Source organism: Vigna unguiculata, chromosome 9 (assembly GCF_037176805.1).
Source record: "Vigna unguiculata cultivar grain cowpea cultivar isolate G323 ecotype 2 chromosome 9, ASM3717680v1, whole genome shotgun sequence".
In the NCBI taxonomy this organism is placed as follows: Eukaryota; Viridiplantae; Streptophyta; class Magnoliopsida; order Fabales; family Fabaceae; genus Vigna; species Vigna unguiculata.
Genome location: NC_140800.1, coordinates 38476249 through 38500174, shown reverse-complemented (window position 1 = coordinate 38500174; position 23926 = coordinate 38476249). Strand labels below are relative to the sequence as shown.

The 23926-nt window shown below is 29.2% G+C and overlaps 1 protein-coding gene across 14 annotated transcripts in view; it reads left to right on the top strand.

Annotated features, from left to right (window-relative positions):
• Positions 1-18388: 18388 nt before the first annotated feature.
• LOC114164076 (binding protein) overlaps positions 18389-23926 on the top strand; it is a 46946-nt gene continuing 41408 nt past the window's right edge. For 3 of the 14 annotated variants that reach the window (XM_028048572.2, XM_028048569.2, XM_028048567.2), the window contains exons 1-7: positions 18395-18614; positions 19102-19249; positions 19368-19569; positions 21243-21306; positions 21586-21805; positions 22123-22299; positions 22966-23286. In XM_028048572.2, the coding sequence (XP_027904373.1) occupies positions 19451-19569; positions 21243-21306; positions 21586-21805; positions 22123-22299; positions 22966-23286 (901 nt within the window). In that variant the 5' untranslated portion in view covers positions 18395-18614; positions 19102-19249; positions 19368-19450. Of the gene's footprint in view, positions 18615-19101; positions 19250-19363; positions 19570-21242; positions 21307-21585; positions 21806-22122; positions 22300-22965; positions 23292-23926 lie in introns of those variants that run through there. The other 11 variants (XM_028048574.2, XM_028048575.2, XM_028048568.2 and 8 more) reach the window with 9 other exon arrangements.

Genomic DNA, 23926 nt, shown 5'->3' with positions numbered 1-23926 from the left:
TTGTGTACAATTCTATTTGTTGTGATTCTGTTCTGTTGTGGTGCAATTAATAAATAATGACTTTTCTAAAGTGTTTGTGGTGTTATGTAGTGCATGTACAAAAAGTTCATCTTAAAAAGGCAGTTATGGAAACACAAAAGGATACTTGATTAACGAAGCAGAAAAGTTCGTTTTTAATTGAACCTTGAATTCCAATTACTTATATAGGTTGTTTGGTGATGATTCATGGTGATGGAATTATTTGGATGGCCATTCGATTGTGTTGAAACCCTGTTTGAAGTAATAATACAGTGTAAAATCAGTTGCAGTACTGCATGTACACAAAGTTCATCATAAAAAGGCAGTTATGGAAACACAACATGACACTTGATTAACGAAGCAGAAAAGTTCATTTATAATTGAATCTTGAATTCCAATTACTTATTTAGGTTGTTTGGTGATGATTCATGGTGATAGAATTATTTGGATGACCATTCGATTGTGTCGAAACCCTGTTTAAAGTAATAATACAGTGTAAAATCAGTTGCAGTACTGCATGTACAAAAAGTTCATCATAAAAAGGCAGTATGGAAACACAACAGGACACTTGATTAACGAAGCAGAAAAGTTCATTTATAATTGAATCTTGAATTCCAATTACTTATTTAGGTTGTTTGGTGATGATTCATGGTGATGGAATTATTTGGATGACCATTCGATTGTGTCGAAATCCTGTTTGAAGTAATAATACAGTGTAAAATCAGTTGCAGTACTGCATGTACAAAAAGTTCATCGTCAAAAGGCAGTTATGGAAACACAAAAGGACACTTGATTAACGAAGCAGAAAAGTTCATTTTTAATTGAATCTTGAATTTCAATTACTTACTTAGGTTGTTTGGTGATGATTCATGGTGATGGAATTATTTGGATGGCCATTCGATTGAGTCGGAACCCTGTTTGAAGTAATAATACAGTGTAAAATCAATTGCAGTACTGCATGTACAAAAAGTTCATCGTAAAAAGGCAGTTATGGAAACACAACAGGACACTTGATTAACGAAGCAGAAAAGTTCATTTTTAATTGAATCTTGAATTCCAATTACTTATATAGATTGTTTGGTGATGATTCATGGTGATGGAATTATTTGGATGGCCATTCGATTGTGTTGAAACCCTGTTTGAAGTAATAATACAGTGTAAAATCAGTTGCAGTACTGCATGTACAAAAAGTTCATCGTAAAAAGGCAGTTATGGAAACACAACATGACACTTGATTAACGAAGCAGAAAAGTTCATTTATAATTGAATCTTGAATTCCAATTACTTATTTAGGTTGTTTGGTGATGATTCATGGTGATGGAATTATTTGGATGGCCATTCGATTGTGTCGAAACCCTGTTTAAAGTAATAATACAGTGTAAAATCAGTTGCAGTACTGCATGTACAAAAAGTTCATCGTAAAAAGGCAGTTATGGAAACACAACATGACACTTGATTAACGAAGCAGAAAAGTTCATTTATAATTGAATCTTGAATTCCAATTACTTATTTAGGTTGTTTGGTGATGATTCATGGTGATAGAATTATTTGGATGACCATTCGATTGTGTCGAAACCCTGTTTAAAGTAATAATACAGTGTAAAATCAGTTGCAGTACTGCATGTACAAAAAGTTCATCATAAAAAGGCAGTATGGAAACACAACAGGACACTTGATTAACGAAGCAGAAAAGTTCATTTTTAATTGAATCTTGAATTCCAATTACTTATTTAGGTTGTTTGGTGATGATTCATGGTGATGGAATTATTTGGATGGCCATTCGATTGAGTCAGAACCCTGTTTGAAGTAATAATACAGTGTAAAATCAATTGCAGTACTGCATGTACAAAAATTTCATCGTAAAAAGGCAGTTATGGAAACACAACAGGACACTTCATTCAAATACCAGAAAACACAAATATCAGATTTTTATGAAAAGCTTAATTTTCATTACATCACATGAAATTGTTTGAAGATCATAATTAGTCGTCACACAAACATTTGTTGACAAAGACTGTAATGAATTCATCAGCATCAGCGTGATCCACTTGAAAGAGCACATGATCCCCTTCTTTGAATTGATGTTGATTGCAAAATTCCTTCCAACCCTTCCCTATCTTCGTCGAGCGGGGTGAATCTGAAATTAGAAGTTTGCAAACAAGAGAGCGCCCAACCAATGAATCGAACGGTACCCACCACTTTCCGCGGAACCCGCCACCTCCAACAACCCAAACCACTCTCCACAACTCCGTTATCCACTTCCACTGCGACCCACAACACCAACCTTTATGGAACGATAGCCTTTTTGGGAAGACAAAGCCTTGCGATTCAAATGCCTTTCTGGTTGCTTGTGCGTCTCTGCTCGAAGAAGAAAGTTCAGGGGAAGAAAAGAGGGAAAACGCGAAGACAATATGTTTTTTTAAAAAGTTTATCCAATTCAAAGCGCGTGCACATCACACTAACTTTTCCTTGCCGTTGCCTTCATTTCCCGTTTCCTTAAAAATTATTAAAATAATAGCTGCCACGTAGGCGGGTAACTTGGGGTCAAAAAAAGGGGGCATTCTATCATTATCTTATAAAGATATTTTGTTAAGGTTTGAAAGTACAATTGGGTTAGGTGAAAATAAGGTGGTTAAGAGCTAGAAGATTTTAAAACAAAGAAAAACAAACCAAGACAACAAAGGAACTAAAAATGATGCTGCCCAACCGTTTTCATGTCACCAGGTCCCTTCAGAAAACATTTTCAGAACAATAGAGAAGCAACACTACACGCCTTTCCAAAGCAAGATTTTGGAAAAAATGGCACTCTTAAATATGCAAACATTTGGACCAAATAATTGCAAATTAATAGAGGGATAAAGCGAGAAATTAAAAGTGGGTTGGGGGTGGTTTACAAGTGAACAAGACAGAGAAGAGGGAATCATTTGTGTTAACAGTGTTTGAATCCTTTTTTCCTTTCCTTGAGTTTGTTTAATTTTTTACATTTTCCAGTGATTCTGGTGATGAGGCAATTGTAAATACACTATGGGAGCCATATGAGAAAGCCGGATAAGGTATGGTTGGAGTTATACTTATTAAATACTTAATTTTCTGAAGCTTGGCGAACTTCATATTAACTTTTAAGAAATTCATATATGTATTTAAGTCAGGTAGATATGTTTTCTGTAGGTGTTGTTTACCGACCTATTATTAAAAATAAATTAACACGCATTCTGTGTGTTTTTGCATTGATCAAGAATAATGCTAAAAGCATTGCTTTATATGTATTTCCCTCACAAGATTAGTTGTCTATTTAGTAAATTTGCTTCATACTAGGTGCAGAAAAAGAGATTGCTTAATGTTTTCATCAAGCAATTTGTAATTCATTACAAAGATTGGGAACGTGTGAATTCATTATTAGAGTCTGCTTCTGTTGAGAGTTTATCATCTTCTTATGATGTGATTGTTGGCTGCTCGGCTGGACATCTTGTTGAAGTCTTTCGGGTATTAACAGAAGAGGTCACACAATTAATCTCACTAGTTAGTGATTGTAAGTTGCCGATCATTGTCATTGTTGTCATTATTTACTTCACTTTCTGCCCTTGTAAGTTTAAGTGGTTTGCACTACAGGGAAGTTTAAATAAGTTTATGGATGCTACCAAATTAAAGTTAGGAACCATTATATATAAAATAGATGCAAGAAGGTAGTGCACATACTTATTGAAATTTCTTATAATGGTATCAACTGTTTTTCACTAACTTTTAAATTTTTGTTTGTTGTAGTCACATACCTTTACTCTTAATATAAAATGATGTTGAAATGCTATATTTGGTTACTTGTACCAAAACTGTTACTGCTTACATGTTATTTGCTGCAGTACTTCATGATTTCCTATAGTTTCAGTGAACTCCAGTTTGGGGCAATCATTGACAGATTTTTCCGGGGCTGCTGCAAAATTATTTATTACTTCTGAAGTATTTTTTATTTTGGATGCGCTGAAAATTATTGCCCATTCATTATACAATTGCAGAGTTTTTGGATACTATGGTAGAATTCGAAAACTTATGGCCTTAATGAAAGGTACAATGCTATATGACTAATGATTTTCTTTTTTGTTTATGATTTTGATTACTTCTGTGGATGATGTTTAATGAAAACTGTAATAAGTTTTAACTGATGTTAGTGTGATCTGCATATTGTTTCTTTATAGATTTATCGTATCTTCTTACTTATTAAATACTTAATTTTTTGAAGCTTGGCGAACTTCATATTAACTATTACTTAATTTTTTGAAGCTTGGCGAACTTCATATTAACTATTTCTTAAATTCATATATGCATTTAAGTCAGGTAGATATGTTTTCTGTTGGTTACCAACCTATTATTAAAAATAAATTAACACGCATTCTTTGCGTTTTTGCATTGATAAAAAATAATGCTAAATGCATTGATCAGGAAATATTTTATTAATTACAATCATACAAATTACATTCTCAAGTCCTCTATTTGTAACAATCACATTATCTTCAAAAAGGAATTAAAATATGCTGAAATGAATGTGTTAATTCTACTGATATTTTTCCTAATTACTATGGAGATATTAGGATATTTTTATCCTAATAATCCCCTATTTACAATAATGATGTTTTAATTAGTATACTACTATGAAAAGCATCCATGTGTCATTCCACATGTAGTTTGTGCTCACTGCTTTTTTCTCATTTATCAACACATGCTCCTTCTCTCTCTGCTCGTGTGCAAAGCATGGATCTGCTTCTAGTTTGTTTTTATTTATGAACACAATATGAAATCAATCCTGAATTTTTATAGGATTTAATTTCCAAATCTTGTTTCTCGCTGTTCATAAGTCTATGTTTTGAAGATTCTATCATTAATTGCCTTTTTTTTTATTCTCTAATATCTGCGTTCTTGTGGGAAAGTAATGGAAGTTCCTTTTTTGTGTTCAATTTGTTACAGGGGCTGTGGTCCAACTTAAAACCATAAGTCAAACCCTTTTTGCTGATCCTAATTGTTCCGACTCTGCTGTTGAGAAAATGAAGCTGCTCCAACAAATTTTAACATATGTTGTTTCAATAATTTATATTTTCATTGATTTAGGTTTAAATATAGACAAAAGGTCGTCGTGCTAACCTGGTCCGTCTGAGTCGTTGGGTCAGCCTCACACATCTTGGTTGTCGGATTCGTCCGAGCGGTGTGAGTTTTTGGGTTTGACCAACCTGTTTGAGTTGTCAAGCTCGCTCGACCCGTATGTGTCATCAGGTCACCCCAGTTTGTCTGGATCATCGGGCGCCCGACCCGTCTTGGTCGTCGGACCTACTCGACCCGTTTGTATCATTTGGCCAACATAGTCGGTCATGATTGTAGGATTTGTCGGGTCCGTTTGAGGTTGAGTGAGAAAATTTTCAAATTCCACATTTTTTTAAGGTATTTGAATTTCTTCTAATTTAACAAATTGAAATACTTCAGAAAAATACATTGCATTTTAAATGCTTTATAATTTTTCTATCTAAACAAAATATTTTATTACAAAGAATTTCAAATTCTCCAAATAAATGAATTATCCTCTTCGATTGTCTCATCCAAACACACCGTTACAATCCACCATACAAAGGAATTATTTTTCAGATTTTTTTTTTCTAATAGAAGTGTTTTGCATCAATTATCTTATTTTATGTTGAAGAACCTCAACAAAACAGTAATGTTAAAAGGAAACATTTACATATTATAAATATTGTTATATCCTTAAGGTTTTAATTTAATATTGCATTAACATTGTTGTTTTTATAATGAAACATCTTGGTCCTAATTTAGGAAACAAATCCCTTATGAAATATTTTTAAAAAAAATTATTGATTAGTCTACTTATAAAGAAAAGAGATTGGAATTTTTTGTTACGCATCAACTATTTTTTTCTTATAGACATAAATTTAGTCTTAGGACTACTGTTACTTTTTTTTATTGGTTATCCTTTATGTAAAGGCTATAAGATATTTATTATCAAAATTAACAAGATTTTCATATCTAGAGATGTAAAATTATATGAAAAAATTTCCCCTTTTTCAAAGTCTTAATTTGCATTCAAATAACCATGGTGTTATTCAAATTGTTGTTCCAACTTTCAATCACATTAAAATTGATTATGATGACTTACATAATCATATTGGTCTTAATAATGATATTTTGCATTTTTCTTTCTTTTTTTTCTTCTCTCTCACTCACAAACACATATTCTTATTAATAAACAATATCTTTTAATAATTAATTATTTTTTAGTTATCACTTTTTTTTTCTTATCATTTATTTTTATTATTATTTTCATTTTATTTAGTCACATTGTTTGTTTAAAAAACTATTTGATTTCTTTTTTAATGTTCATATGAATTACAAAATATCTTTTAATATAAATTTAATCACGGGAATTAAAACTTAAGATTTTGTACTTTTTTTATTTTTAAAGTATGATTAAAATAAACAATATAATTGTTTAAAAGTAAAAATATTACACGAGCCGTGATCTTGCAGGACATGACCAGAGGTCATGTTGGAACCATGGTCGTGCACAAATCCCAAGTAAAGAAAATGAAGAGGGGAACTAGATAGGCTAAGAAGGATATTTTAGTGGCACGGAATGAATTTTGTATAGGATTGTCACGTAAAAAAAGTTGTCTAGGTTTGCCATAGAAAACTCAATAAGTAAAAACTCACAACTCAACTTGATTACACAGAAGAGTGATGGTTGAAAAAATAATATACTTATGTTCAAGTATATGTGTAGATATAAGACGTAGTGGATAAGTAGGGATGGTAGTTCATAGACATGTGAAATAAATTTGTTTTTGTAAATATTGTCTGAACTTTTTTTTGTTTTATGAAGAATCACTGCATTGACTAGGTATGAGTATGGGTATAAAAAATCCCGACTTTTTCAATTGGGTATAGAATAAGTATGGGGATACACATATTCGTCCTAACCCATACCCGTCAAAATGTTCGTCTCCATCATATCTCCATTTTCGTTTAAATTATGAAAATATTCATAGTCAATTAAGTAAACATATATATATATATATATATATACACTTTCTATTTTTTATTTCTTTTAATTATTTGGTTTGCCATAAAATTGATTCACATCTCCAATATATTTTTTAGGGTTAAATATGTTTTTGGTCCTTCAACTTTAAGTGAAAATTGAAATTAGTCCCTCTTTTAAACTTTGGCCCAATTTAGTCCCCCAACTTTTGAACTACGTAGATTTAGTCCTTTCAACCAATTTTTTTTTATTTTATCATAACCTTTAGTCACTCTTACTTTTTCGTGATTTTGTAATCTCGAGGGTATGATACCTTATAACTTCATAATTACAAGTCATTTTCTCATTACTTTGGGTCTCTAATTTTCTATTTTTATTGGCATTACTATAGTGGGATTTCAAAGAAATGAGCTTCATTTTTTAAGCTTCTCATTATCCGCAGGGGTCCCACTGTCGTTAGCACCTTTTTTAGTACTCCTTGCGCTAATCCTTCATTGTTTTCGCGCATTAAGCTTCGGAATACGTTTATTTGCTAATATGATGGTCGATCATAGTTCAATAAAGATTTTAAGTGGGTCCGCTTGGACTATGTTTTGTATGAATGATCTTTTCTATTTTATCATAACCTTTATGTATCTCATTTAAATATTTTTCATGTCTCACATTTAAATATTTTTATTTTTTTCATATTTTTATTTATTGTATATTTTTCTTTCACATGAAAACGTTTAACTCTCTCCATTTAAGTGTTCAATAGCATAAATCTTTAATTTACTATGTAATATAAAAAAATTATCTTCTTTACTCTATTATTGTTAATTTTTGTTTCGCTAAAACAATTTTCGTTATTTTTTAACCATTTACTATGTTTTGATATTTGAAATATTTTATAAGATCTTTACAGTATTTTTCATTTTATCATACCCTTAATTATATATTTATTTTTCTTTGTGCGATTTCGATTTTTCAAATTGTTTCTAAGACATATGTTTAATAATTTTTTAATATTTTTATTTGTTGTTTATTTTCATAATGTAAAATACTATTTTTATATATTTTATATAATTATTTTTTTTTATAACTCATTATCATACTTTATTTTTGTTACTATATTTGTATAAATAAATTTTATTTACTATAATATAAAATTTTAATGTAATTACCATTAAATTCTTTTTATTACCATCCAACACATATTAAAGGTCAAAAGGTACAATATCTATGTAAAAATTTTATTATTATTAGTTTAATACTTTTTTTTTTGCATTATGTTGTTCAAGTGATGTATCGTAACTCTTACTAGTGTATAAAAAAAGATTCATTATAATTATATAAATAAATTGTATCTACTGTAATAAAAAATTTAATGTAATTGTCATGATTTTTTTCATCACCATCCAACATATATTGAAGTTCAAAAGATACAATATTTTTGTTAAATTTTATTATTAGTTTAATATTGTATTTTGGTATTATAACATTTATTAGTGTATAAAAAAAGATTCATTAGAATTTAAAAAATTGAAATAAATAAAATATTTAAAATATATTTTAATTTGAATATTTATTTTCCTTTTATATGGTTTTTAAAATAAATTTTATCAACTAGAATTCATTAATGTTTGCAAATTTAATAGATGTTTTGGGTTTTCATGAAATTTTATTTGGTATTCTAATTTGAAATGTATACAATTATAATATATATATTTTTAAAATATTTGATATCAAAGAAATAACCATCATCTTAATATTTAATAATATTATTTTTTCTTTATCTTAATTTTTTATTATTTTATAAAATTAATTAATTAATATTGAAATAATAAGAAAAGAGATACATGTATGAGTACGAATATATATTCGTTATGTTATCCAAGATGAAAATGAGATAAAAAATTAATTCCTATTAAATTTAAGTATGTAGTGATAATAAATTTTTTCAATAAAAATAAATATGAGATAAAAAAAATCGTTCGTGTGGCATCCTGTTGCCATTACTGATACTACATGTCAACACTCAATTTTGTCCCGATAAAAAAAAATTGACCTAAATAAGAAAGTTAAAAAATAAAAAAAATAAAAATTTAATTGAGCATAAATATATATTTCTATTTTTACTTTTTATTTTATTTCAACTTTATTTTCATTTGTTTTTGTTTTAAATTCGTTTTTCTTATGGTTTTTATTTTACTTTATTATTATTGTTATTATCTTATATTATTTTTATATCCATTTTAACTTTTTTTTATTTGTTTTATTTTGAATTTTTGTCTTATTTTATTTTATTTTATTCTTTCTCTTTATTTTATTTTTCTTTGTTTTATTTTACGTTTTTGGATTTAATATATTTTACTGTACTTTTATTTTATTTTAGCTTATTTTTACCTTTTGCCTTTTTATTTAGTCTTGTTTAAAAAAGAAAAGTGATGATAAAGAAAAATACCTTTTTTCCTTTTTATTTAGTCTTGTTTTAAAAAGAAAAGTGATGATAAAAAAAAAAGGTTAATGAATAGTGCAAGTGATTTTGAAAGAGGTTAAGGTGTTTGTACCCGCCAGCATTCGCCAGTGTACCATTTCTTTATTTGGATGATGATTAGCCATGTGCAGTCTATGCAGTCTATATTGCAGTTAGTTTGTATGTTGCAGTTAGATTGTATACCAAGATGAAAAGTGCCTCTATGAGGCTGAGGTGCAAGAAGTAATAGCATGATGAGGCAACCTCCCTTTAGCTGGAGGTCTGATGTTCACATGACTCAAGGAACAAAGAGAAAGCGGGAGAGAAAAAGACAAAAAATTTCTTTGCTCTCAACACTCGGACCAGAGACAAAAACAAAACAAAAGACTGGAGCAAGAGCAAGGGAAAAGTTCAGACTTTGAATGGCTGAGTCATGGTAGCTCCGATCACAGCTGAAGGCGCAGTAGTAAAATGAGGTGTGTCGTCGGTGAGTGGTGGTCGGCGTCTTCGCCGGCGTCCCTGGTCCGCCGGAATGGGTGCGGCGTTGATGATGGTTATTGCCGGTGTTGGTTTCGTGCGGGAGAGAGAAATAAGAAACTTCGTGGTTTCTCTTTGAGAAGAAAGGGGTTAGGCTGTCACACCCTTTTTATGTTATTGGATCTGTCATAATTGCTAATTTCGTATCCCATGTTTTTGTTGGTCTTGTTTTGATTGTGTTTGCTGTCTGCACACAATTTTGACATTTTACACATTTCTTGTTCTTTTACTCTATTTTCAAATTTTACTTGTTGCACTTCACCTTTTAATAAACATACCTCATTTATTTCATGCACTTCATGCATTCTTATATTTTGTTTTTCACTTTTATCCTTCTTAAATAATTTCATCCTTTTATGTATCTATTTTATTATTTAAAAAAAAATATATTTGAAAATTATAAAAATTACAAATAGTAGAAAAAAATAAAAAAGTTCTCTTTCATTTTTATTGTGTTCGACCGCGTTCGTGTCACGTGACACTTTTTTCCAAATAATTTAAAAATACTAAAAATAATCTTCTTTCTTTTCTAGTGTTTGTCCGACCGCTCGTGTCATGTGACACATATTTTCAAGTAATTCAAAAGATACCAAAAAAAGTATAAATTTTCAAAATATGAAAAAACATCAACATTTAAACACAAAAATATCTTTTTAAGAACTACGTGATCCTTGATTCTCCATTTTGAGATACATACGAGTAAGAGTAAGGTCAGTCCTTGTCAGGTTCACCTCTAAAAAATTAAATAATTTTCTCAATTGTTTCTTTTTTCAAATATCTTTTAAAGAACTAGTATCCTTGATTTCTCATTTTAAATGAGAATACGTAGGACCAAGGTCAATCCTTGTCGGACCCAAAAAATTAAAAAATACTTTTGTTTCTTTTTAATATTTTTGGGGAAAATTAACATTTTGAAAACCACATAGACTTTGTATTTTTAATTAAAGATACCGTCATCGGCGGGCGCTGTAGGGTGCTAACACTTTCCCTACACGTAACCGACTTCTGGATCTAAAATCTGGTTTTTTGCAGACTTGTCTTATTTTTATGATTTTCCAGAATAACTATGGTGGCGACTCCCAAATATTTTTTTTAAATCCGTTTTCTGTTTTGGTTAGTCATCTCGTCACGATATCGGTTGCGACACTACAAAATAGATTATACACGTCAATATATAATCTAATGTAAAATACCCGAATTAGGACGAGTATTAATGTGTGTGGACTACCAAGCGTGTCTCACATAACATGTAGAAGCATTTTTTTTTCCTATACTCCCATCTTTGTTGTTCATTCCTTCTTTATGGTTTAGTCCAATTTAATTTAATTCGACCAAATTTCTTCATTTTTTATACTTTTTCCGCTTTCTTTGTGCAATGGTTAAATTGTTGTGATTTTGACTATTTGATATTTTGGTTTTATTTTTAAAATGTCATCAAAATTTAATTAATTTATTTCAACATTTTTATGAGCTTAATTTAGTTACAGCATACTTAAATATATGTATATATATATAAAACATTTATGTAATTAAAAAGTTTTTCTTAACATGTTTTTTTATCTATTATTTAATAAATTAATTATAACAAATCTTAATTTATTTAATCTTTTAAACACAAAAAAAAAACAATCAAAAAACTAAGATTAAAAAAAGTTCAATAATAGCATAAATATGCATTCAGAGTCTTTCTGCATCAGTGGTCAGTGCAGCTCCATCTCCTCTGTCTATTTGCACCTCCTTTGATTTTTATTCTTATTACACCTACTTTGAAGATGGTGATGAAATGATAAGGGTTGAGGAGGAATCAGAAAGCACAAATAAGGCTCCATGCAATCCTTGAGTGAGGATAACATTCTGGATCAAAAGTTCCAAAAGAAATTTATAAATTTGAAATATCTTTCAAAACACTAAATAAAAAATATATATATTTTAGATTGAATATTTTAAAAGATATTTTCATATTTAAAAATATTTTATGAAATATTCAATATAAAAGTAATATATATATATATATATATTCTAAATTAAATATTCTGGAAGATATTTTTAAATCTAAAAATATATTCTAAAACACTTAATTAAAATTATATATAAAAGAAAAATCCTCAATTTTAATGTCACGAAAAGAAGAATTAGATAGTTAATTCGATTGAAAATAATTTAATTTAATTAAATAATTAATTTAATTCCCCGTTAAACGGTGTCATAGAACTTTGTAATTTAGTTTGATTCAACTTTTTTCATATACATGAAGTTATCAGCTATTGACTAGAGCACAGTTTAAGAATTAGGGATGTAAGTACACATCTTTTATTCAGGTTTTAGACGTCAAAAAATAAATGTGAATAATTTTTTTTCTTTCTTTAATTTAAGAATGCGGAAAAAATATTCTTTTTATCAATTTATATCAATTTTAAATTTTATTCATCTAAGTAGACTATTAGAATTTTTTTAAAATTATACATTTTTACTCTTTAAATACAATTTCATTTTGCAAAAAACGAAATTATCAATATTATGTTTCTAATTTTGTAAATTATTTGTTGCTGAAATCTTATTTTTTAATGAATGAATTCTTAACAATATTTTTTTCTAATTTTATATATTTTATATTTATTTATAATTAATTACTTTATTAAAAATTTATATTTTTTATAAACTCATGTGAATATAAATTTAAAAAATGTTTAATTTAATATGTATAAATTAAAATAAAGAATTTGAAAAACGATTATAATAAATAAAATAATTTAAATATATTGTAATTATGATAATAAAAAAATTTCATAAATTTTTTTTGTAAAATTAATTTTTATAAATGTATATTTATTTGGTTAAAATAATGTATGCAATTTATTTTGTATGTAATAAGTTAGAAAAATTAAATTAAATACTAATATGATTTTAGGTGAATTTTTTTGAAAAGAAGTTTAATATAAAATAAAAAAAAATAGTAATATAAATGTAAAACATTTGGATTAGTTTTTAAAATATTATTTTAAACAAATATAAAAAAAGTACAGAACTTTTTTAAAAAAACTGATTTAATTAGAAAAAATATACATACAAATTTAAAATATAGCAAAATATATAATTGCGGAATAGAATTTTATAAAAAATAAATAAATACGAAAGGTATAACATTCAAAAATTTAAATTTAAATTCAGATTCAAATTATATAATTTTTTGTTGATGGTATTAATTATTTAAATTATATTTAATGATCAGAAAAAATAAATTACTTAGTATTAAAATTTTTAGTTTTGAAAAAAAAATAATGATAAATGTATAGTAAACAAAGAATAAAGAATAAGATGAATTAAGGGAATTGATTTGAATTAGAAAAATGAATATTTATATAACCAGATTTTATTTTATTTTTCTAACTTATTAAAATAATTATCATATAAATTATTTTAACTAAATAAATATAAATTCATGAAAATTAATTTTACAAGAAACAACAATGTATATAAAAAACGGTTTGTCTTGAAGGTTGAGGCAAATCAGTCTTGATGAATTACGAGTCAAGTCTATAATGACTAAGGTTAAGATAAGTCGATTGGCTTAAAAGTTAAGACATGTTGATACAGGTTGAAGATCAAGATAGGTCATCGTAGACTGAAGGTCAAGACGTGTCATTATGATAGTAGGGTCAAGACGAGTTTGCTCATACTAAAGATCAAGTTGAGTCGATCTTGGGCGAAGGTCAAATGTAGTCAACACAAGTCGAAGGTCAAGTCCAGCTGATTCAAACCGAGGATCAAGCCCATGTGACTCGAGTCAAAGGTCAAAACGAGTCAGCATAGGATGAATGTCATGTCTCGACCAAAAATCAATACAGGTTGACTCGAACCAAAGGTCAATATAAGTCGATCAAAACTAAAGACTAGGATAAGTCAATTTGATCGAAAGTTGGAACAAGACAACTCAGACCAAAAATCGAGCTATGTTTACCCAAACTAAAATATAAATGAGAGTTATCCAAATATTTTTTAAATAAAATTTTGCTAATAAAATAAAATATAAAATATTTAAATTACTTTATCTAAATAAACTATTTAAAAGATAAAATAATATAATTTTAAGCATTTCAATTTAGAATTATTGAAATCTTCTATTTTCATTCTTTTCATTGTTTTTGCATGATTCTTTTACTTCCATTCCATGTCCTCTTTCAACATCTCGGTCAAATATCGTTGCCGTCTCATCATCTGATGATAACGTATTTTAAAGTGATAAATCAATTATTCATGTGTTGTCATGTCTGTGAAATTTATTTTCCGAATCATGTATGTATAAGAAAAAAGTAAAAAGGTAGAAATAATGATTAAAATGGTCTAAAATGCTCAATAATTATTTTTCTCACTGTTATTAGTAAGTAATTTTGTTTTTCATCAAGTTAATAGTACTTTTGTTCTCTTATCAGCATTTTTTAATTTGTTTATTATTTTAAATATTTTTAAGTTGATATTAATTTTGAAAATTAAGTTGATGTACAGTCCTTCATACTAAATTGACATGGATTGACACATTATTTATTGCTATATTCTTCGAAAGGAAATACTCAAATAATTATCTCTATTCATTAATTATATTATAAATTAATATAACGGATAAAAATATTTTTTGAAAATTTTAATTAATATATCTCTTACATAAAATAAACATTTTAAAATTTTCATTAAAAAGCAAAAAAAAAAATTATTTTGTTGACAATTGAAAGATGAGTCTCTCGGGTGAAGATTTAAAATATGAAGACTTGAACTTTTGAAATGTATGGTCTTTAATTTTTCTAAAAAAACAAATCTTTTTAAAATTCTTAAAAATATTAAAATATAGTTATTTATTATTTAATTTTTATTTTTAATTTTTAATTTTTTTGCATTTAAATATAAATAGTTACAAATATTATAATAATTAAAAAATAGTGATGTAAAATTAAAAAAATATTATAATAGTTACAAAACTATTAAAATATTTTTTGAAGATGTAATTGTATGATGAAATGGAAAAGAAATGTGGATTTTTTTTAATATTAATATTTTAATTTTATTAATTTTTAATAGATGTATACGGGATCTTGAAGTTTGTTTCTCTTCAAATTTTACATGTTTTAAGTCATTTCTTTCTCGTATGGATTGAAATTAATGAATTTTTCGAGTAAATTAATTTTATATTTAGTTGTCTTTTATTTTTCAACTTATTACTTTTTTTTACGTATAATTTAATAATATGTCTTAATTGTTTTTTACCTATTTCTTCCATACTAAATAATTAAATATCAAATATTATTTCGTAATTTTTAATTTTCACAGTGGAATGAAAGTAGTAAATTGAATTAAGAAAATGATTAGAAAATGAAAAGAACATCGAAAAGAAAAAAAAAATTAGAAGGGCAACACCGAAATTAAACGAGTATTTGGGATTTGCTTTTTAGTGTTTTCCGTTTTTTCATGCATTTGTCATATCATATTCTTCTTACAACGATGACAATTTCGTTATCGACGTTATTAAAGTAGCTCCGACGAAAATTTTAAAAGAGAGAAGAGGGAATTATATTGAAGCTTCCATAATTGTTATTTTCGATCTCTATTTACAAACCCTAAAACTTTTGATTCTTGATTTTGTCTCACTATTAAGGTATACATGCTCCACATCGATTATTGATTTCCCCCCTTTCTTTTCGACGATTAATGGAGTACTTTTTGTTTTCGAGAATGACATGTACATTTTACATTGAATTCTTTATATTCTTGAAATGTTCAGAATTCGTTGTTAATCAGTGAGTGGGATGATCCCTGACAAAGCTAATTCAATTCATTGAAATAATCTATGATCAGTGAGCTGAAAAGGGAGGTTGAAGTTCGAGTGAGAAATGTATGGTGATTTTGCAAGTCTCTTTTTTGAGTAAGTGATTTTCGCTTGCTCTTTTTTTTTTTCATTGGTAATCATTATGCAACACTCAACTAGATTGTGTAATCTTACTACTGGTGATTGGTTTCTTTGAGCTAGAAAGGTGGTTTCAAGAGAGTGATGGGTGGAACCTTTGATTGATTTGTGACGATTATTGATTTCCCCCTATCTTTTTGACATTTAGTGGAGTATTTTCTGTTTTTGAGAATGACGTGTGCATTTTACGTTGAATTCTTTATATTCTTGAAATGTTCATAATCCGTTGCTAATCAGTGAGTGGGATGATCCCTAACATAGCTAATTCAATCCATTGAAATAATCTCTGATCAGTGAGCTGAAAAGGGAGGTTGAAGTTTGAGTGAGAAATGTATGGTGAGGTTGCAAGTCTCTTTTTTGGGTAAGTGATTTTCACTTGCTATTTTTTGTTGTTGTCATCGGTAATCATTGTGTAACACTCAACTAGATTTTTTAATCTTATTATTGGTGATTGGTTTCTTTGAGTTAGAAAGGTTGTTTTAAGAGAGTGATGGGTGGAACATTTGATTGGTGTGTGACGATTATTGATTTTCCACCTTTCTTTTTGACGTTTAATGGAGTATTTTCTGTTTCGTAGAATGACATGTGCATTTTACGTTGAATTCTTTATATTCTTGAAATGTTTAGAATCCGTTGCTAATTAGTGAGTGGGATGATCCCTAACACAACTAATTCAATTCATTGAAATAATCTCTGATCAGTGAGCTGAAAAGGGAGGTTGAAGTTCGAGTGAGAAATGTAATGTGATTTTGCAAGTCTTTTTTTTTAGTAAATGATTTTCACTTGCTCTTTTTTTTTCATCGGTAATCATTGTGCAACACAATTAGATTGTGTAATCTTACTACTGATGATTGGTTTCTTTGAGCTAGAAAGGTGGTTTCAAGAGAGTGATGGGTGGAACCTTTGATTGGTTTGTGATGATTATTGATTCCCCCCTCTTTTGAACGTTTAATGGAGTATTGTCTGTTTTCGAGAATGACGTGTGCATTTTATGTTGAATTCTTTATATTGTTGAAATGTTCAGAATCCGTTGCTATTTAGTGGGTGAGATGATTTTATTCATAGCTAATTCAATTCATTGAAATAATTTGTGATTAGTGAGGTGAAAAGGGATGTTGAAGTTCGAATGAGAAATGCAATGTGATTTTGCAAGTTTTTTTTTGAGTAAATGATTTCCACTTGCTCTTTTTTTTTGTTATCGGTAATCATTGTGCAACACTCAACTAGATTATGTAATCTTACTACTGGTGATCAAGGTTATCAAACTCGATAGTCTACTTAAACTCGTGAGAGCTTCATAGACTCGACTCGTAGACCCGACTCGTAGACTCGTAAATCTCTACTACACCCCTACTTCGTATGAAAAAATGTATATAATATCATATCAATTTAGAATTTAATCACCACACATTAATGCAAATAGTAATGAGTAGTTCAATAATTGTAAAATAACTTAGTTCAACACACATGATTGTTATATAAGTTCAAATTACAACAAACATATTAATTAATACAAAACACAAAACATAAATAACTTCAACTTTTTTGGCTCCAATAATCTTTTTACTTATAGATCTAGAAGGTCTAGCAAGTGAAGATGCATTAACATTGGCATCACAAGAATTTGAAGTTGTCCCAGTCCCAATCCCACTTCTAAACCAGTTTCAATCGACTAAAATAAAATTATTTATTTTTCTAAAAAACCAGAAATATAATAAATAAAATAAAAAAAACAAAACTACATAATATATACACACACGTGTGTGTGTGTATATATATATATATATATATATATATATATATATATATATATATATATAAAACATTTCCTTTTTTATATCCACATTTTATAATACCGATTTTACCCTTTCCAATATAATTATTTATTGAATTTTTTAAATTAATGATTACTTTTACTTATTTTTTATAAAATTGTTTATCTTTTTTTTTTGTTTATCTAGGATTTCTCTTATCTCTTTATTCACTTCATTTTTAGTAAATATAAATTTATTTTGTATATTAACTTAATAACATTATATTATTATCACGTATTAATATACTGTCATTTATATATAAAAAATACATCGCACATGTGTATACACTAATATTATTAAAGAATATAGAAATATAAAATAAAATATGTATTTTATAAAAAAATGCATTAAAAGATATATTTATGTAATAAATAAATTAAAATATTAAAACACGACTTCAACATATAAGATAAACGAACATTTTAAAAGAAATTAAGGCAAATATATATATATATATATATATATATATATATATATATATATATATATATATATATATATATATATATATATATATATATATATATATACACGCGTAACAGCAGCAAACACAAAAGTCAGAAAAATAAAAAAAATGAAATGGAAAAATAAAAGCCAGATATAATGTTTAGTAAAAGGAGAAAGAGAAGAAGGGAATACGTACGCACGAGGGAACAACGAAAGAGGGAAAAGAAAAGGGAGCAGTGACGCCGCTGAACCAGAGACCCGACGGAGCTGCGGCGCGAAGCGATCGGAACTGCGACGTTGACGAGCGGAGCTACGGCGTCGAAGGTGATGAAGATCAAACTCGAGATCACGAAATAGGTCAACGTTCGATTAGGGTTTTCCATTTGGGATTTGGGCTTCGATCTCTGCTTACAATTGGATTTTCGATTTGAGTCGTTGGGGTTTTAATTTGGGCTTAAAATCTGAATGCCAACGACATGTTTTTCTGTCATTTCATCCCGTTTTTTGAACTCGGTAACTCGTTCTCAAACTCACGAGTCTGGTACGAGTCAGCGAGTTAACTCCGAGTTTGAAAAATAACGAGTTTATATGCGAGTTAACTCGTCAACAGTGTCATGACTCGCAGACTCGTACGGGTTTACGAGTCAACCCGCGAGTTCGATAATCTTGCTGGTGATTGGTTTCTTTGAGCTAGAAAAGTGGTTTCAAGATAGTGATGTGTGGAACCTTTGATTGGTTTGTGATATTTATTGATTTTCACCTTTTTTTTTTCGACGTTTAATGCAATATTTTATGTTTATGAGAATGATGTGTGTTGAATTCTTCGTATTCTTGAAATGTTCAGAATCCGTTGAGAATCCGTTGCTAATCAGTGAGATGATTCCTGACAGAGTTAATTCAATTCATTGAAATAATATCTGATCAGTGAGCTGAAAAGGGAGGTTGAAGTTCGAATGAGAAATGTATGTTGAGGTTGCAAGTCTTTTTTTTGAGTAAGTGATTTTCACTTGCTTTTTTTTTTTGTTGTCATCGTTAATCTTTGTGCAATACTCGACTAGATTGTGTAATCTTATTACTGCTGATTGGATTGGATTGGTTTCTTTGAGCTAGAAAGGTGGTTTCAAGAGAGTGATGGGTGGAACCTTTGATTGGTTTGTGAAGTCTCAACGCTGAGCTGATCTTGGTGAGGAAGGATGAATATCGTCAAAGGTGTTGCCGACCTTATTAGAAGAACTTCTGCTGGGCATACTGGCGAGTCTTCAGGTTTCCAAGGTCAAAAGTGCTCTCCTCCTGGGCCCAAGATTCGCTTTAGGTAACAATACATTTTTCAAAGGGTTTTGTCTTGTAATTATCATCAAGTGTCCTCAGAGTGTTTAGCAAGTAGTCAAGGTTGCACTTGCTATCCTTTTTCTATAATTTATAATCGAGTAGAGTTTCAGAATAGGAGTTTCATTATGTAATCTCTCATTTAGTGTTCTGATGCACAAAGAATAAAGTATGTTAGACAAACTCTTAGGGGCTATTAATATCATATTTTACGAATACAGATTGCCATAAGTAGCAGTGGGCTTGCAGGTGTCATCCCTCTTGAGATTGGTTGTGTTGGTTTGTGAAATTACGTGATTATTTAATTGAACATTTGTCCTCTAGTAAAAAACGAGGACAGACACGGTGCTTTATTAAGATTATTTTTATAGACTAAATGATAAATATAAGTTGTACCAAAGAAGGAATCCCATGTAGTGAGTGACTATTATCTTTTGGAATAATACTACCTTGATTATCTCGTGCATTTTAGATATTTTTGAAACTTGTTATTGTATGGCATATGATATGTTTGAGAAGGCACCTTGGAGTGCTCTTAGGGCTAAGAGGATCCGATAAACTAGTTCATTAGGTGGAAGAACCTCAAGGCTTAAGTACTACATGAAGGCTTAAGTACTACATGAAGGCTTAAGTACCACATGAAGGCTTAAGTACCACATGAAGGCTTAAGTACCACATGAAGGCTTAAGTACCACATGAAGCTTGTATTCTGTTAAATGAAGCTTTAAGAGACGATTTCTACAATGATTTTCATTCTATTGACATTAATCTGATGTACCTTTTGTTAATCACCCATCTATCAATATTTGACTTTCAACTTACTACAACTTGTATGTTTTCCTTCTTGAAGCCTAACTCATGGCAAAATTATCAATTGTTAGGATTTATGCACATGAGGAGAGTAGGATTTAATAGACTAGTCCATTGTAAGAGAGAGTTTGACGACTTAAGTACCACATTAAGTAGTTTGTTTTAGTGCATGTTAGAGCTTTAAAAGTTAGATGGTACTTATATATAAAAGCTTTCAACATTTTTGATATATATGGTGACCTTCATTGGTGTAATTTCGATGTTGCTTGAGATCATAGAAGAGAATGTTGTTAGATTCTGTAATCTGGTATGACACATGAGTTACTTTTTACTTAAATATGTATTTCTTATGTGCAAGGCATGGTGACATTTATTTTATTTTTTGTTTATTTCATGCATACATGACTATGTAGACTTGCCAAATATTGCCGTTGTTTCATAAGATATTTGTTATGGGTAGTGGTGGTCTATATAAAGATATTTTGTTAAGATGTGAAAGTACAATTGAGGGGTTAGGTAACAATAAGGTGGTTAAGAACTAGAAGATTTTAAAGCAAAGAAAAACAAGATGCTGCCCAATCCCTTCTCATGTCACCAGCATTGGCTGTTTCCTTCAGAAAACATTTTTAGAACAATAGAGAAGCAACACTACAAGCCTTTCCAGAGCAAGATTTGCAAATATTTGGACCAAATAATTGCAAATTAAAAGAGGGGATAAATCGAGAAATTAAAAGTAAGTTGGGGTGGTTTACAAGAGAATAAGACAGAGGAAGAGGGAATTATTCGTGTTAACAGTGTTTCAATCCATTTTTCCTTGCTTGAGTTTGTTTAATTTTTTACATTTTCCAGTGGTTCTGGTGATGAGGCAATTGTAAATACACTATGGGAGCGATATGAGAAAGCTGATGATAAGGTATGGTTGGATTTATACTTATTAAATACTTACTTTTCTGAAGCTTGGCGAACTTCATATTAACTATTTCTTAAGAAATTCATATATGCATTTAAGTCAGGTAGATATGTTTTCTGTAGGTGTTGTTTACCAACCTATTATTAAACATAAATTAACCTGCATTCTTTGTGTTTTTGCATTGATCAAGAATAATGCTAAATGCATTGCTTTATATGTATTTCCCTCACAAAATTAGATGTCTATTTAGTAAATTTGCTTCATATGATCTTAATGTTCTAGGTGGAGAAAAAGAGATTGCTTAATGTTTTCATGAAGCAATTTGTAATTCACTACAAAGATTGGGAACCTGTGAATTCTGGCATATTATTAGAGTCTGCTTCTGTTGAGAGTTTATCATCTTCTGATGATGTGATTGTTGGCTGCTCGGCTGGACATCCTGTTGAAGTCATTCGGGTATTAATAGAAGAGGTCACACAATTAATCTCACTAGTTAGTGATTGTAAGTTGCCAATCATTGCCATTGTTGTCATTATTTACTTCACTTTCTGCCCTTGTAAGCTTAAGTGGTTTACACTACAGGGAAGTCGAAATAAGTTTATGGATGCTACCATATTAAAGTTAGGAACCATTATATATAAAATAGATGCAAGAAGGGGTACACATGGTATCAACTGTTTTTCATTACCTTTTAAACTTTTGTTTGTTGTAGTCACAAACCTTTTCTCTTTAATACAAAATGATGTTTAACCTAAAAATCTTGAAATGCTACATGTTATTGCTGTAGCTGTAGTAATTCATGCTTTCCTTTCCTTTCAGTGAACTCCAGCTTGGGGCAATCATTGACAGATTTTTCCGGGGCTGCTGCAAAATTATTTATTACTTCTGAAGGATTTTTTATTTTGGATGCGTTGAAAATTATTGCCCATTCATTATACAATTGCAGAGTTTTTGGATACTATGGTGGAATTCGAAAACTTACGGCCTTAATGAAAGGTACAATCAATGCTATATGACTAATGATTTTCTTCTTTTGTTTATGATTTTGATTACTTCTGTGGATGATGTTTTCTGAAAACTGTAATAAATTTTAACTGATCTTAGTGTGATCTGCATATTGTTTCTTTATAAATTTATCGTATCTTCTTACATATACTACTGTGCATTATACTTGAATAATGAGAGGGAATAAGGAAATATTTTATTAATTACAGGAAAATAAAATCTGCTGAAATGAATGTGTTAATTCTAGGGATATTTTTCCTAATTACTGGGAGATATTAGGATATTTTTATCCTAATAATCCCCTATTTACAATAATGATGTTTTAATTAGTATACTACTATAAAAGCATCCAACTACTGCCATGTGTCATTCCACATGTAGTTTGTGCTCACTGCTTTTTTCCCATTTAACACATGCTCCTTTTCTCTCCGATTGTGTGCAAAGCATAGATCTGCTTCTAGTTTGTTTTTATTTATGAACTCAATATGAAATCAATTCCTGAATTTTTATAGGATTTAATTTCCAAATCTTGTTTTTCGCTGTTCATAAGTCTATGTTTTGAAGATTCTATCATTAATTGCCTTTTTTTATTCTCTAATGTCTGCGTTCTTGTGGGAAAGTAATGGAAATTCCTTTTTTGTGTTCAATTTGTTACAGGGGCTGTGGTTCAACTTAAAACCATAAGTCAAACCCTTTCTGCTGATGCTAATTGTTCCGACTCTGCTGTTGAGAAAATGAAGCTGCTCCAACAAATTTTAACATATGTTGTGTCAATAATTTATATTTTCATTGATTTAGGTTCAAATATAGACAAAAGGGATGAGTTATTCTGCAGTCTTTTGGGTTTTATTTCACATGCTGAGACTCCAATCATCTCTTCAAATAGTTCGAAGGTTTTGTCTACTGAAGCAAGGTTACATTGGCGGCAGAAAGCAATTGTTTCTGTGATGGAAGCTGGTGGCTTAAATTGGTTAGTAGGTAAGGTAGGCATCTGTTATTATTGTATATTTTGATGCTATTAGGCATTTAGTGGTTTTAGTTACTAATATTCTAATTTGGCATGAATATGTGCACTATGTAAATATAGATGCATGGAGGATACAATTAATTCGGAAAATATTATTAAAATGCTGCTGGTTAAATAAACTGTTCTTCAGGTTACTATAGTTCCACTAACATACAAATGGGCCCCTATTGTTTCTTCGTTCTTCTTTTTGTTTAATAATTTTTCATATGATGGAAAATGGTAGATGTACTTTGGGGTGTCAACATAGTTGATATGCCAAAGTACATAGTAGTGATACCTAACATGAGTTTTATAAAATAAAATAGGCGCCTATTGTTTCAAATTTTCTTTTTACTTGTGAACATATGCTAAAATTTAAATAGGTGTGTGGGCTGATGACCATCTTTTTGTTTTTTTAAATAAAAACTCATGCTAGGAATCACTATATACTTTAACATCTCAACTAGGCTAACATCCCAAAGTACATCTATGATTTGCCGTGACATGAAAAATATTATGGATGAAAAGGAAGAATAACATAAAGAAACCATGGGGGCCAAACCAAACCCATGAGCAAAAAATACAAGACCAAAGTTCCCAATAAGCTGAACT